General features: G+C 49.5%; 1 protein-coding gene across 5 annotated transcripts in view; it reads left to right on the top strand.

The window, feature by feature from the left end:
- The window catches only part of RPS6KA2 (ribosomal protein S6 kinase A2), a 477,450-nt gene that overhangs the window by 394,583 nt on the left and 67,639 nt on the right, over window positions 1-15,228 (top strand). For all 5 annotated transcript variants that reach the window (XM_049905293.1, XM_049905278.1, XM_049905303.1 and 2 more), the window contains 2 exons: window positions 6,527-6,597; window positions 8,715-8,803. In XM_049905293.1, the coding sequence (XP_049761250.1) occupies window positions 6,527-6,597; window positions 8,715-8,803 (160 nt within the window). The remainder of the gene's footprint in view (window positions 1-6,526; window positions 6,598-8,714; window positions 8,804-15,228) is intronic.

Genomic DNA, 15,228 nt, shown 5'->3' with positions numbered 1-15,228 from the left:
GGAAGGGAGGGCCTGGAAAAAAGCCACTACCCTGCCAATAAGGATACAATTATGGTTATAGCCAAGCCTTTCATAAATTTATACTTCATGCTGCTGGGTTCTAACGTGAGGGTAGTAAAGGACACAGGAGTCCATGATAAGGAGACTTCTTCATTTCAACCTAGTCATAAAAAGCAACATGAGCCAACATATACATGGAGTTAGACCCTCCTACATCTACACCTGGAAACTCGAATCTTCTTAGATCATGTTTTTGTGGACAGAGCCTTTTCAAGCACTGCCCAGCCTGGGGTGCTCTGTAGTTGTAGTGGAAATGTCATTAGCTTCCTTTCCCCAATCCAAGAATCCCCTCCTTTCTGTGCCCTCACACCCCATCCACCTTCCCGCCCCATCCACCTTCCAGCCAGGGACTTTGCTCATAGCCCCTCTGTGCTTAGCATGCTCTGAGGACCCATGGGACCACTGACATTATAGAATCGACATTCAGAAGATCACAGGGCCTCAGCATTTCAGGGCTGTCCACAGGTCACACGGCGGGAGGAGTGAAAAGTGGAGGCGTGTTGGCAAAATATCTGTTTATACTCTGTGGGCAGAACACACCCTGGGAAATTCCCTTTCTGCTCTTAAGGCCTTCAGCTTCACATAATGGAGTACGATCTGCTTTACTTGAGGCCAGCTGACTTAATCACACTTAGCCAAGTGGACCTATAAAAGTAACCATCAGTCTGTAAATTAAGCAGAAAGATGCTATCCCCGTTTGCAGAAATGAAACTAAGGCTCGAAGAGTGGAAGTGGCTGCTTTCAGGTGATGCAGTTGTTCTTGAAAAGCCCAGGCACATTCTCACGGTGGCCATCTTCAGGCCTTCCCCCAATTCTTCTGGCCCCCCAGTGACGACCAGCTGTCAGGCAGACCACTGACTGTTGTGACCACACATCTTCAGTACTGCCTCTGGCACCATCAGAAGCCACTTCTGAATTCCCTTTTGCAATAAAGAGATGGCCCAAGGGAACACTGTGAATCCTGTCTCCAGCCAAGTCTCCTGTGGAAATCAGCTGAGAACTCTGTGCTAAGACACCTGAATGGCTTTGTGAGAGAAGACTTAGAACTACGAAGATAGCGCTCCCAGGAAGCAGCCCCGAGCCATCCCTCCTGAGTCTCCTCACTGAGGAAGGCACGCCCTTATCCGCTGATGGTCCACAGGTGCCTCCGGGAGCTCAGAGGAATGTCCACTTGGTGGTGGAGATCACTGGCCTTGAATAGCACTGAATGTCCCACGTTACTTCCACCAGCAGCCGTTTACACTGCAGCTCAGGCGAATTACAGCACACCCCCAGCTGAGTCTGGAAGTCAGTGTTCGGGAGGATATTTGCATTGCTTTCTTTGGACGTCTTTTGAACACTCTGGTTACGTGAGATCCCCCTTAGATTCTTCTGTGTCTTAACCACTGGCACGGAATATGTGTCAATGGTCACATCGCGAATGCCTAGGTAAGTTGTACTGATGCAGCTGCTGCAAACACTGACAGCTCCTAGCCCCGGTCTGCCCCGGGCTCCGGCCCCGCGCAGGGGCTGGTGAAGCTGCAGCAGACGCCAAGGCTCTGCCCCGGGCTCCGTCCCCCCTCAGGGGCTGGTGAAGCTGCAGCAGACACCAAGGCTCTGCCCCAGGCTCCGTCCCCCCTCAGGGGCTGGTGAAGCTGCAGCAGACGCCAAGGCTCTGCCCCGGGCTCCGGCCCCGCGCAGGGGCTGGTGAAGCTGCAGCAGACACCAAGGCTCTGCCCCAGGCTCCGTCCCCCCTCAGGGGCTGGTGAACCTGCAGCAGACGCCAAGGCTCTGCCCCGGGCTCCGGCCCCCCTCAGGGGCTGGTGAACCTGCAGCAGACACCAAGGCTCTGCCCCAGGCTCCGTCCCCCCTCAGGGGCTGGTGAAGCTGCAGCAGACGCCAAGGCTCTGCCCCAGGCTCCGTCCGCCCTCAGGGGCTGGTGAAGCTGCAGCAGACGCCAAGGCTCTGCCCCAGGCTCCGTCCCCCCTCAGGGGCTGGTGAAGCTGCAGCAGACGCCAAGGCTCTGCCCCAGGCTCCGTCCCCCCTCAGGGGCTGGTGAAGCTGCAGCAGACACCAAGGCTCCGGCCCAGGCTCCGTCCGCCCTCAGGGGCTGGTGAACCTGCAGCAGACGCCAAGGCTCCGGCCCAGGCTCCGTCCGCCCTCAGGGGCTGGTGAACCTGCAGCAGACACCAAGGCTCCGGCCCGGGCTCCGGCCCCCCTCAGGGGCTGGTGAACCTGCAGCAGACACCAAGGCTCCGGCCCAGGCTCCGTCCGCCCTCAGGGGCTGGTGAACCTGCAGCAGACACCAAGGCTCCGGCCCAGGCTCCGTCCGCCCTCAGGGGCTGGTGAACCTGCAGCAGACACCAAGGCTCCGGCCCGGGCTCCGGCCCCCCTCAGGGGCTGGTGAAGCTGCAGCAGACACCAAGGCTCTGCCCCGGGCTCCGTCCCCCCTCAGGGGCTGGTGAAGCTGCAGCAGACACCAAGGCTCTGCCCCGGGCTCCGGCCCCCCTCAGGGGCTGGTGAAGCTGCAGCAGACACCAAGGCTCTGCCCCGGGCTCCGTCCCCCCTCAGGGGCTGGTGAAGCTGCAGCAGACACCAAGGCTCCGGCCCAGGCTCCGTCCCCCCTCAGGGGCTGGTGAAGCTGCTCCGTCCCTGGCCCAGGTGCACTAGCTTCCCCCCCTGCCCCCAGCAGACTAAGAATTCCGTCAGTTTTGGCATCCACAGCACTTGGAGCAGGGCGGCCCAAGTACGTGGCGAGTAAACAGTGTGTTTGTGGCCTGTACACTCAGACCACCTGCACACATACACGAGCACACGAAGGTCAGCACTGCAGGGATCGGCCCCACGCCACCCCGCGGAGCTGGTGCTCCCACACATAAACCAGCCACGCTGTAGGAGCGCTGTGCTTGTCTGTTCTCTGGTTAAAATATTAACCTGCCTGTTTCCTTTTGAGGGTCTTGATCAGCCAGGTAAACTTGAATTGGGCTGCCTTTCCGAGACTCTTCTCCTTTCCCTGCCCCACAGCCCCATTTGGAGCTCCTTGCTTTGTGCTAAGCCTCTGGTCCCATCCTTTATAAGTTCATTAAACGTCCCTTTAGACAGGTTTCTTAGCTCAGCACTACTGGCATTCTTTGTTGTGAGGGTGCGGGGGTGTCCCGTGCATTACGGAAGTTTAGCAGCACGCTTGGCCTCCCCCCACCGGACACCAGAAGCACCGGCACCACCCTGCCACTGCCAGTCATGACAAACAAAAATGCCTCCGGACGTTTCCTCGGGGCAGGGGGCAAAGTCACCCCCATTGAGAACCACAGCTTTAGATGTGTGAGGTCGTTTATCTTCCAGGAAGCATAGTGACCCTGTGAGGCTTCAGACAGCATCTCGTGGGCCCCTCTACACATTCCATGGGTGGCTGGTGAATGAATCGAGTGTCAGGCCCACCGGGCTGGTGGCGCGCAAGTGTGGGGCCCAGGATGGACAGCAGCTGCTTGCACTTCGCCCTGGAGACCTCTGTGGGCCTTGGTGTTGTTCAGCACTCGGGCAGAGGTCTCACTGTCTGCACCGTCCCGGGGAAGCTCGTAATAACGCTGATTTAGTTTGCTGCTGGAATACTGGAGAATGCCTGGAGGCTCTATTCCAGGACAGTAACACTGAGGCCATCTCTTTTCTCCACCTGGGATACCTGGGGGCTGGAAATGAAGCCAAAAACTGAGACCTGGTAGGCGGAAAAAATAATAGCATAGTCATCATCACCTTCTCCATCATCAGGAAGCATTTATTGAACACCCAGGTCTGCCGTTGTGTGGAATGTTATGTTGTTGTTGTTAGGTGTCGTCAAATTAATTTCTACTCATGACAACCCCATGTGACTGAGTAGAACTGCCCCATGGGTTTCCTAGGCAACCCTAGAGGACAGAGTAGAACTGCCTCATAGGGTTTTCAAGGAGCAGCTGCCGACCTTTTTGGTTAGCAGCTATAACTCTTAACCATTGTGCCACCAGGGCTCCAGTCTTTACAGGAGCAGATCACCAGGTCTTGTTCCCTCAGAGCTACTGGGTGGGTTTAAATTGCTGACTTTTCAGTCGGCAGTGGAGTCTTTAACCCTTGAGACACCAGGGCTCCTTGTTCAGCATTATACAGGTTAATAAATGGTTAGGGCCCTCCCACAGTGACCTGGTTGTATAGTAAAGTACGTGTGGACAAAGAAAGAGGGAGGGAGAGAGAGAAAGACAAAGGAGATGGGCCTCGATTCTTGGAGACTTATGATTAAAAGCTAAAAAGAAAAATCACTGAACAAGCGTATGCAATACGTTTCTGTATGGATAGTAAACAGCTGGATGACGCACAGACGTCAGGTGGGCACCACTTCTGTGCCAGTCACCTCACATGGCCGTCTCATCTTTTCTCTGCTTTTCTTTGGAAATGAGATTTTATGACTGCTGCTAATACCTTCAGGAAAGAAAGATGGAAGGAGAGGGGAAGACGGGCAGAAACAAAATAGGGAGGGGGTTTTCCGTGCTGCTTCGGTTGTATTTTAAGAGATACGTTAATTTGTGGGATCAGATCGTAAGCCTTTGTCCTGTTCCATCAGAGCTCATCTGCCTCTCAGAGCATTCTGGCCTTTCGAGTAGATTCTGTTTACCTTTTAATTCTCTCCTGGCCTCTGGTGCTCTTGGTATTTATGATTTATGTACAGTCTGTGGGCTGTCCGTTCCCAGTGTCTTCATTTAAGCTCTGCACAGGACAGGCTCTAAGTACCTAAAGTGGTGGAAATTTTCAAATTTCTTTTGAAATTTTACTTTCAGGAAATAGGCCGGCAGTACAGTATTAACAAAGCCTTGTTGTCCTTGTGCGCCACTGAGTCGCTTCTGACTCACTGCAACCCCGTGTTACATGTAGAAGTGCCCCGTGTCGTTTTCCAGGCTGTCATTTTTATAGGAGCAGATGACCAAGTCTTTTCTCCTGAGGAGCCACTGGTGGGTTCGAACCACCAACCTTTCAGTTATAACAGCCCAGGACTTCACTTTTGCGCCAGCAGGACACCTTAATAAAGCCTTAAATACATTCATTTAATTTTGTAATTTCCCTCCTGGTAGTCTATTGTAAGGATAACTCCAAATCTTAGGAAAACCTTTATGTACATTTTAGTATTCTTCACAATGGCAAACATTTGGAAACATCCTAAGTGTCCATCAGTTGTTCTGTTTTGGCACATCCACACATAAAGTGATATTACGAAAATATTATAATGAACATTGGAAGTTTTTATGGGATTCGGAGAAAAGTTAGTGTGCAAAACCTTATGTGTTTAAGAAAAAAAGCTCGAAGAAAGTACTAGAAGGAAATAACAAATATTGTTGTTGCTGTTATGTGCCATCGAGTCAGTTCCAACTCATAGAGACCGTATGTATAGCAGAACAAAACACTGCCCGGTCCTGCGCCATCCTCACAGTCATTGCTATGTTTGAGCCCATTGTTGCAGCCACTGTGTCAGTCCATCTCGTCGACGGTCTTCCTATGTTGCGCTGACCTTCTACTTTACCAAGCATGATGCCCTTCTCCAGGGACTGATCCCTCCTGATAACATGTCCAAGGTCTGTGAGATGTAGTCTTGACATCCTGGATTCTAAGGTGCATTCTGGCTGCACTTCCTCCAAGACAGATTTGTCCATTCTCTGGCAGTCCACTGTATTTTCACTATTCTTCTAGACCATCACAGTGATCTCAGCTGACATAAAAGACATCGAAGAGAACAATGCTTTAGCACATTTCATTTCGATTTGGGGTCTTTTTCCTTTGTTGGTTGGTTTTTAAAGGCCACTGTTGCTGCTGCTACCCTAGGTCTTTCATTGGAAGTGGCCGGATATGCCCTTTGTCCTGACAAGACCGTGCAGTTGTCTGGCCTCTGCTTCCAGACCCTACACATCAAAAGCTGTCAGTGCTGAGGGACGTTGATGAGATAAAGCAATGTGATGCTTGGAAAAAGCTGCCCCCCAACTCTCCTTTTATTACAAGCTCCAACTTGGCAAATGCCCAGTGGTTATTTTTGGTGTGTGGCCACCTGTGTTGGAAAGATTACTGGCACCGTTATCTGTTTTTATCAGATGATTGGGGTTCCTGCCACCCAGGTGGGGCTCATCCTCTCTCCCAGCACCTGCTGAGGAAGGAAGGCGTCCCTACTACATACAAGATGATCCCCTCAAAGTGTGCCCCCAGCCCCCGTTACCCTGCTCTGTTCCCCTTCTCCGTAGCACGTGTCACCTCTAACCTACTATATAGTTATTTATTGTGTTCCTTGCTTACCTGTCTCACCTACTTAATGCGAGTCCACAAAGGCAGTTTTGTCCACTGACTTATTCCAAGCACATAGGCCAGCACCTGCACTTGGCCAGTTTTGTTAAGTGAGTAAATGAGCATCAGTCGTCCAGGGCCTCCGTGTTAAGCATGTCTGCTGAATCCTCACCTCTCCGTGTCCTGTGTTGCTCTGCAGTTCGAGATGCTGACGGGCTCTCTGCCGTTCCAGGGGAAGGACCGGAAGGAAACCATGGCGCTCATCCTCAAGTGAGTAGCCTACCCTTTGGCCCCACCCCAATACTTGCTAGAGCCCCTGATATTGGCATTCAGACTCCTAAGGATGGAGTCACTACGTAGGCCATCGCAATCGTGAGCGTAGCATTCTTGGAGTTTTAATCACAGTGGGTAAAGCTAATGGCCAGCCGTGAATGGGACCCGTCACTGGCCAGGATGACACCACTGAGTGGTTGTGATGGACTTTTGCACCATGGGTAACGCGTGCCATCAGTAAAAATTGTCTGCATCGCCCAGGGGGAGAATTTTCAGGTCGGGTGCTTGTTGGCCTTCCAGAATGAACTACAAATTCTAAAAGGCAGAGGATTTAGGGGCCCAGTAGGCAACCTGCATGCTCCTGCCTGGCATGTAGGAATGACCACACTTTTGCAAGAGGGACTGAATAAAACATAGTTTTCTGCTTAATTCTCACAAGGATCATTGACAGATCAAGTGGGTTTCTCTGTGGCAGCAGAGAGAAGCCTGAGCTGGTGTGAGCCTGGTGTGCAGCCTTAGATGTGAGCAGGCACCTCCACAGGTCAAGGTCAGCGAAGATGGAGGCAGATGGAGCTGGGACAGGGATGGGGGCATTCCAGGGACACAGGTGACTCCACGCCTACCCCACACGGGAGCAGGGTCACCGCCTCCTGAAGGAGAAACCGCTGCACCAGCTGTCTCACGTGTGAGAGGTGATTTCAGTAAGACTGAAATCAAAAACCAAACCCGTTGGCGTCAAGTCGATTCGGGTTCACAGCAACCCTGTGGGACAGAGTAGAACTGTCCCATAGGGCTTCCAAGGAGCAGCTGGTGGATTCAAACTGCTGACTTTTTGGTTAGCAGCTGGGCTCTTAACCACTGCCCCACCAGCTCTCCACAAGATTGAGAGGCACCTAAAAAGCAGTGAGTGAAGTTTCTGTCAATTAGGTCGTATGTAAAGGGGAGGAGAGCGTTGGGTGGAAGAACCCCACGGGGAGCCTTTTGTCAGGTTGGGTGTTGTCCTCATATTTAGGCAGCATTTTCCTGTGTCCGGAGCAGGCCCTCTAGCTTACAGAGGAGGGGATCTGAGCACCCTCCCCAACCAGAGCAGCACAAGTATAAATAACCCCATGAAGGAAGTTCACAGAAGTAACCATTTTGAGACAAAGAGGTTTTTCCCCGGTTTGGAGACACAGTGAGCCCTGCGTAGTTTTCCCTTCAGCCCACTGCTGGCAGGGTGCTGTGACGCTGAGTGAGCAGGCCAGACCCAGCCGTGGCTGTACTTCCTGGGTGCTGCCATGGCCTCGTGCCTCACCTGGGAATCGGGACCAGGGCCCTCCACCCACCTTGACACTTTAAATTGAAAGTGTTTCCCACCAGGACTCACCCCGCAGTCCATTCAGTTTGTACTGATTACCTGTGTTCATGCCAATCCTGAGGGAGAATAAGAAAGTTCCTTTCCTAAAGCTAGAAAAGCCCCCCGCAGCCAGCCCCTCACCAGGGTGGGTGTTCTGTCCTGAGGGACACGCATCTAGCAGGGCTGCCCCAGCCCCTGGGACGGGAGTTCTCAGAGTATGGTCTGGGGGACACTGCAGGGCCCTGAGACCCTCCAGGGGTTGCAACACCCTCCTTTTCCATCTTCTCTTCATAGAAGTCACCCAGAACAACATGCCGGGAGCACGGAGCACAGAGCCCCATTAAGTCAGGAAGAGACTTTCCAAAATGTCAAACCATGAATGCCACGCCTCTCACCAAATGTTTTTCTTTGCTTTTGAAAATATAGTAGTTTCCATTAAAAATGCTATTTATATAACATCCGTGGGGTTATTGTGATTGTTAAGTGAATTATTGAATAAATATTTTTTAAATTCTCAGCTTTAATTTGTAATGCAGTAACTACTAATAGATACGACCCACATCAACAAAAGTTCTTTGGTGTCCTCAGTAATTTTTAAGAGTATAAAGGGTCCTAAGTCCAAACGTGTTAGCCCTGCCGGTCTGGGGAATAAAGACAGGGATTTGTTGGCTTGGGTGTCCTACGTGAATGCTGACCTAGGAGACTCAAAGTACTAAAGAAAAACTCTGCTCGCGTTATTGCTCGTCCTTCTCATTCTGAATCTGATTCTGTCTTCCAGAGCCAAGCTAGGGATGCCCCAGTTCCTCAGCATGGAAGCCCAGAGTCTGCTGAGAGCGCTCTTCAAGCGGAACCCCAGCAACCGGCTAGGTATGAGCCCCCGGGAGCCCCCGCGCCCCAAGTGGAGGCCTCGGAAGGCACCACCCCTGTCGTTGTTGTTGTCAGCTCCCACTCATGGACACCTTACGCACAGCAGAACCAATCGGTGCCCAGTCCTGTGCCATCTTCACGATCACTGGAAAAAAGGACAATTTTGGGTTTTTTTATTTGTTTTTGTTGTGGCTTTTGTGTCAACCCATTGCATAGAAGGTTTCCCTCATTTTCACTGACCCTCTGCTCTACCAAACACGATGTCCTTTTCGAGCAATTGCTCTTTCCTGATGACATGTATACAGTAAGCAAGCTGAAGTCTCACCATCCTCACTTCTAAGGAGCCTTCAGTTGTATTTCTTCTAAGACTGGTTTGTTGGTTCTTCTGGCTCTGACCTAGCCCCTGCTCCGCTACGTTTTTTCACAGAGGTCACTGAGTACAAAGGGTTCCTCACCAGGGTAGAAACACCTGCTGTGCATTGTCAGCACATCAAGGACACGGGGTCTAGTCACGCCGTATAAGAGACGCAGGAGCTGCTAGTGTTGCTGGTTTCTGAAAGTCACTGTTCCTACAGAAAATGGTGGCAGTTTTCTCTACCTGTTTTGCTCCCCTGACTTTTGGAACTTTAGACACTAAGGACAGAGCAACGGAAATGCTCTTTTCATTTAATCCCTCTTAAATGAAGAAATTTCATCTCAACATACGCTCAGGGAAGAGTTGCGTGAATATCACTGAGGTAGTAATTCATTTTCAAAATTACCCTTTACTTTACAGGAAGATTTCCCACAGTTGCTTTAAACAGCAACTCTCCCCCAATGTAACTGGGCACGTAAAAAATCCCACTTTGTAGACTTTTCAGTAACACATCTGGATCCAAGCAAACAATTTACCTTTATCAGCGAGTGCTTCTGCTCAGCGCGATAGAGCTGAGAGGACTTGGTCAGAGGAGGCCTGGGTGGTGCCAGGCCACAAGAAAGACTGATGAGGGGGGAGCAATTCAAACAGTGAGGCACACAGCCTTCCACCTTACAGCAGATGCTTTAAGGTCCGTAAGTTCCATTTCAGAAGGGCCTGTAGCTCAGTCTGGGACAATGTCAGACGTCAGTATGCTGTTTAAAGACGATAATCAGAGCTGAGCGGTCATGGTTCCTTTGTTTCTCATCTTTTTAACAAGGTAGGCCATCCATGTTTGGCTCTTCTAAGTCTTAACTAGGGATTGAAAGGCTTTCTGAGGGAAACTCCCTGTAGCTCCGCTGGCATTTCTGATAAGAGAAGCTCCTTCATGTGGCCTGTTAGACTTGAAAAACGAACTACCTTTAGCTCACAGCTTGATTCTCTTTTACTCTAACTTGGGCTGAGGGTGTATATGATTCTTCTCCTTTTAACCTGCAGAAAATTCCTTGATACTTTACTGTTGGTAGAGTTAATGGATTGTGTAAAACCTCCACTTGTTTGCTTTCATTGAATTCTATACAGAACTTTCATACTGTAGAGAAGTTGGACAAAAAGTACCAAGATTTAGAAAAACCCGAGAAGAAGGCAGTTGTATAAAGCTGCCATCTTAAGGAATATCAGACCGTATTAGCAGCTCCAGAACATCTAGCAAGGGCTTGGGTTCTCACTTAAAGACATTCCTGTCCTGGAGGAAGATCTTGAGATCAATTCTTTTATTGCTTTCTAGATGTTTTTGTACTTTTAATTAGCCAATCGCTGTACAATGCTTCGTGACATTTTAGCCCCTCTGTCTTTTTAAGACGCGTTCTGGACCACTTTTCGCCTCTCACATGAGCGTGGTTGTTGGGACTCAGCTTCAGGATCATTTCACTCTTAGATAATGCACAGGTTGACTTCACCAGGCCTTAAGTAACCGCTAGTAGCATTCAGATTTATAAGGGCTTATTACACACTTTTTTTTTTTTTTTATTACACATACTTACCCCATTTGGCCTCCTATGGCCATGTAACTTGGAATCAGAAAGGGAAAATGGAGATACTGGACATACTTATTCATTCAAATGCACATGTTAAGAACAAACAATTCAGACTCATCTCTGGTATCAACTTACGAACTTTGCCATACGGTCAGTGTTTCCTTTCAAATGTCATTGCGTTTGGTAGGAGAAGACTTGTCACAATAAGTTGGGTGAATCTGACTACTTAGGGGTGTGTTTGTTCTCCCTTTGGCTCTAGAGGATGGAAATAATGTTCTAAGTAATTGATTTTTTGTCTTAGAATTCAACATTACTAAGATCATAGCTAACCCAAACTATTGTTTTTATTATTCTGTTAAAATAACTGTCCATTTATTGTTTGGGCTCAAACATAGCAAGGATTATGAGGATGACGCAGGAGCAGGCAGTGTTTTGTTCTGGGGTACATAGGGTCACTATGAGTTGGAAACAACTCACCAGCACCTAACAACAACATCAAGATCATAGTTTTCTAACTCAAAATATTGTTTTATTATTTTGTTAAAGAGAGAAAGATGGGCTTATCCATTAAAGGGTAGGTAATCATCAGCCCAGTGGAACCCATATAAGCATGAAATATGGTCCATCTCTGGCCCAAAGATTGCCCTTCAGATGTTATCTGAATGAATTACCTAAAGCTTTCAGGGAGTTATGGTTCATCCCTGCAGGTGTACATTACAACCCTGCAGGTGTACATTACAACATAAGCTAGGCTTAATATAAGGAGAAATTATAGTCAGAATTATTAATTACCCAACCCTTTATGCAGTGAGGCTACTGGATTTAATTGCTGAAATTCTTTGGCTGTAAGGTTGAAAATCACTTTGAATCAATTCATCTTGATCTACGGAGGCAGCTGGATTCGATGCCTGAGGCTCTTTCCTTTTCTGATTGCTGTGAGCTTTGCTCTGGGTCCCCCAGAAAAACCCAGAACTAAATCTAAGTCGGGGTCCCTTTGCCATTTGGGCAGCCAGTCTCTCTGAGAAGGCCTCTCTCAAACACCGGTCCCTCACATAGGTTTACAGCATGGTTGTGGTACATTCACGTGAGTCAAGATCTCTTCATGCTTAACCTGCTGAAGAGCCATAAGTGCTTGAACTCTGGGCCACAGCTGCACTCATGAAGGGGTGGACCCGATGTTTGCTGGGAAAACGGTAAATTGTCATCACCATCATCCCTTGCCCCTCCTCCCACCGTCCTCTCTTTCTTGGGGTCTTCTGCTCCTGACGTTGAGTCCTGGGAAGGGTACAGTTGATTCTTCAAAATGTCCCCCCAGCGCTGCATTCCGCGGCCATCCCACAGGCCTGAAAACCCTCCCTGACATCCCAACTGTCCCACCACTGCCCCGGGCCTCCTCAACCAGCTGCCATCACACTGGGAAGCAATTGGAATTCCCAGCTGATCCATTCAAGTCGAAGTTATTGCCAATAAGTGACGCAATAAGCTAGAAATTATGGTGGTTTTGTTAGCTGCCCTCGAGTCAGCTTCAACTCGTGGTGACCCCAGGTACAACAGGATGAAATGTCCAGTCTTTGGATATCAGACAGCGTTCTGTTGTGATCCATAAGGTTTTCATTGGCTGATTTTTGGAAATAGATGGCCAGGCTTTTCTTTCTTTCTCATCTGTCTTAGTCCAGAAGCTCTGCTGAAACCTGTCCACCATGGGTGACTCTGCTGGTGTCTGAGTTACAAGTGACATAGCTTCCAGCATCACAGCAACATACAAGCCACCACAGTATGACACACTGACACCTGGGTAGTGGTGAAATTATGAATGGGGTTAAAAAAAAGAAAGTGCCCTCCAGGAGCTCTTAGTTGAGTGGAAAACGCAGACAGCTGTATAAATACATCAATATTTTTAACTCTAGGGAGACCCCAGGGAGCAGCGACCTGCCCATTGGTTGCCCCTCCAAGCACATGTCCATATGAAGTTTACAGCTCAAAGAAATGACAAAGAGTTATTTAATTCATCTCCTGATTTTACAGATGAGAAAACTGACATGCTCCCATATGACTTGCCCAAGGCTCTACCTTGAATAATAGCAGAGACAAAGTTGGGTCTTCTGAGTCCAAGGCTGGTATCTTCCTCCCGGAAGATAACATGTCTTCCCTCAAAAGAGTTCTGAATTTCCATGTCCGGCCTTCCACTTACTCCATGTGTTCATTTGTCCAGTAAACATTGGCCAAATGCCTATAGCAGGTGCAAGGTACACAAAGGTGGATACGCTGCCACTGACCTTCTGAAGCTCACAGCCCCACAGGGAAATGTTTTCATCTCCTCAGGATGCCTTAACAGTACCATGAAGTGGCGGCTTATAGGAACAGATATTTATTCTCTCACAGCTCTAGAGGCCAGAAGTCTGAATTCAGGGCATCGGCAGGGCCGGGCTCCCTCTGAAGGCTCTAGCAGAAGATCCTCCTTGTCTCTTTCAGCTCTGGTAGCCCCAGGCATTCCTTGCTTTGTGGCACCGTCACTCCAGTGTCTGCATCCGTCTTCACATGGCTGTCTTCCCTCTGTCTGACTCTCTGTGTCTCCTCTCTTTGTAAGGACACTGGTCATGTAGGATTAGGACCCACCATACTCCAGTCTGATCTCGTGTTAACTAATTACATCTGCAAAGACCCTGACCAGGGTTTGGGACTTCACTGTATCTCCTGGGGGACACAGTTCAATCCATTGCAAGGCAGTCCAGCCAGGCAAATGAGAGGACAGAATTGTTAAGTGGCGGCGAAGGTAAACGTGCTTACCACTTCGGACTGTAGCCCTGTTCTCTCACCTTTCTCTTCCTCCGTTTGTTGAAATTCCTGGATTTGACAACCCTCCAGTCACGGAGTGTTAGTCCTGGAGAATCTTTCATCGCACAGAGAGGAAGCTATAGTCTGGCCTGGGGAGGTGGCTCTCCTAGGCCCCCATCACAGAACACACCCACTCCCCCTCCACCCCTGTCTCCCTCACCCCTTGGCCCAGACCCATCTGCTCTTGTTCACCACCACACAGTCACCAGAACAATGGTCCCAAAGACCAGGACCGTGTGTCCCTCCTGCCACACCTTCAGTGGCCCCCTGCCCACGCCGTGCTGTCCACTGGGTGCCCACAAACCCTTCGCCCCTGCCCTGCTCCCCTTTAGCGCTGGCCCGTCCTTCCCCAGGCATGCCCTTGACTCTACCATGCTTCTCAGTGTCTATGACTTTACGTGAGATGATTCTTGTGCCTAGAAGACCCTCCCTCCCACCTGCCCCGCACCAGCACACAACATATACTTCGAGAGCCACCCAGAAATCTTTTCTGTGGTTTCCCCATCCTCCCCGAATCTGAGGGCAGCAGTCTTTTAGAGCCACCAATATATTTGTGCACATTTCTATTACTGCATGTATTACACTGTACAATAAATATGTGTGCAACCCAAATAATGCAGACTCTTCTAGCTGCCAACCCGCCAAACGCTGTCATATTCAAAATAAACATCAACTGGACTCCAAGACTTCTAACATCTGACAAGGGTAAAAATCTCACCACTCAACACACAGAGAAACAAGCCCGGCTCTCTCTTCCTCCCGCTCCCCCATCTACCTGTCTGTCTTGTCTCCCCACCATCTCACACCTGAAGGCAGCTGCCCACCTTTCTTCGTTCTTCATCTCTTCCTCCAAAAGTATTCTGATTGGCCTCACCCCGCTCCTCCTGTCTTCGGATTTCTGGATTTATTCCCTCTTCCTGGAGCTGCTTCATGCTCTTTTGGAAGCAAACCAACTTGGCTTCTTCTGTTCTGCTGGCTTACCCGCTCCCCAGAATTTCAACAAACAGAGGAAGAGAAAGGTGAGAGAACTGGACTAGAATCCACAATGGTAAGCACATTTAACTGGGGAAACGTGACTGAAGACAACTTGAAGCACTTACTGATGAAGGCCAAAGACCACAGCCTTCAGTACGGATTACATAAGCCACATCATGATAAACAGAGAAAAGACTGAAGTTGTCAAGGATTTCATTTTACTTGGATCCACGATCAACACCCATGGAAGCAGCAGTCAAGAAATCAGAAGACACATTGCTTTGGGCAAATTGGCTGCAAAAGACCACTTTAAAGTATTGAAATGCAAAGATGTCACCTTGAGGACTAAGGTGCGCCTGACCCAAATCATGGTGTTTTCAATAGCCTTGTACGCATACGAAAGCTGGACAATGAATAAGGAAGACCAAAGAAGAGTTGACGCCTTTGAATTCTGGTGTTGGCGAAAAATACTGAATATACCGTGGAGTGCCAGGAGAACAAACAAATCTGTCTCGGAAGAAGTGCAGCCAGAACGCTGCTTAGAGGCAAGGAAAATGCAACTACATCTCACGTACTTTGGCCATGTTACGGGAGGGACCAGTCCCTGGAGAAAGATGTCATGCTCGGTAAAGTAGAGGATCAGAGAAAAAGAGGAAGAGCCTCAGTGAGATGCATTGACACAG

This window comes from Elephas maximus, chromosome 1, assembly GCF_024166365.1.
Source record: "Elephas maximus indicus isolate mEleMax1 chromosome 1, mEleMax1 primary haplotype, whole genome shotgun sequence".
Taxonomy (NCBI): Eukaryota; Metazoa; Chordata; class Mammalia; order Proboscidea; family Elephantidae; genus Elephas; species Elephas maximus.
Note: the sequence above shows the minus strand (reverse complement) of the source record. Positions and strands in the feature narration are given on the sequence as shown.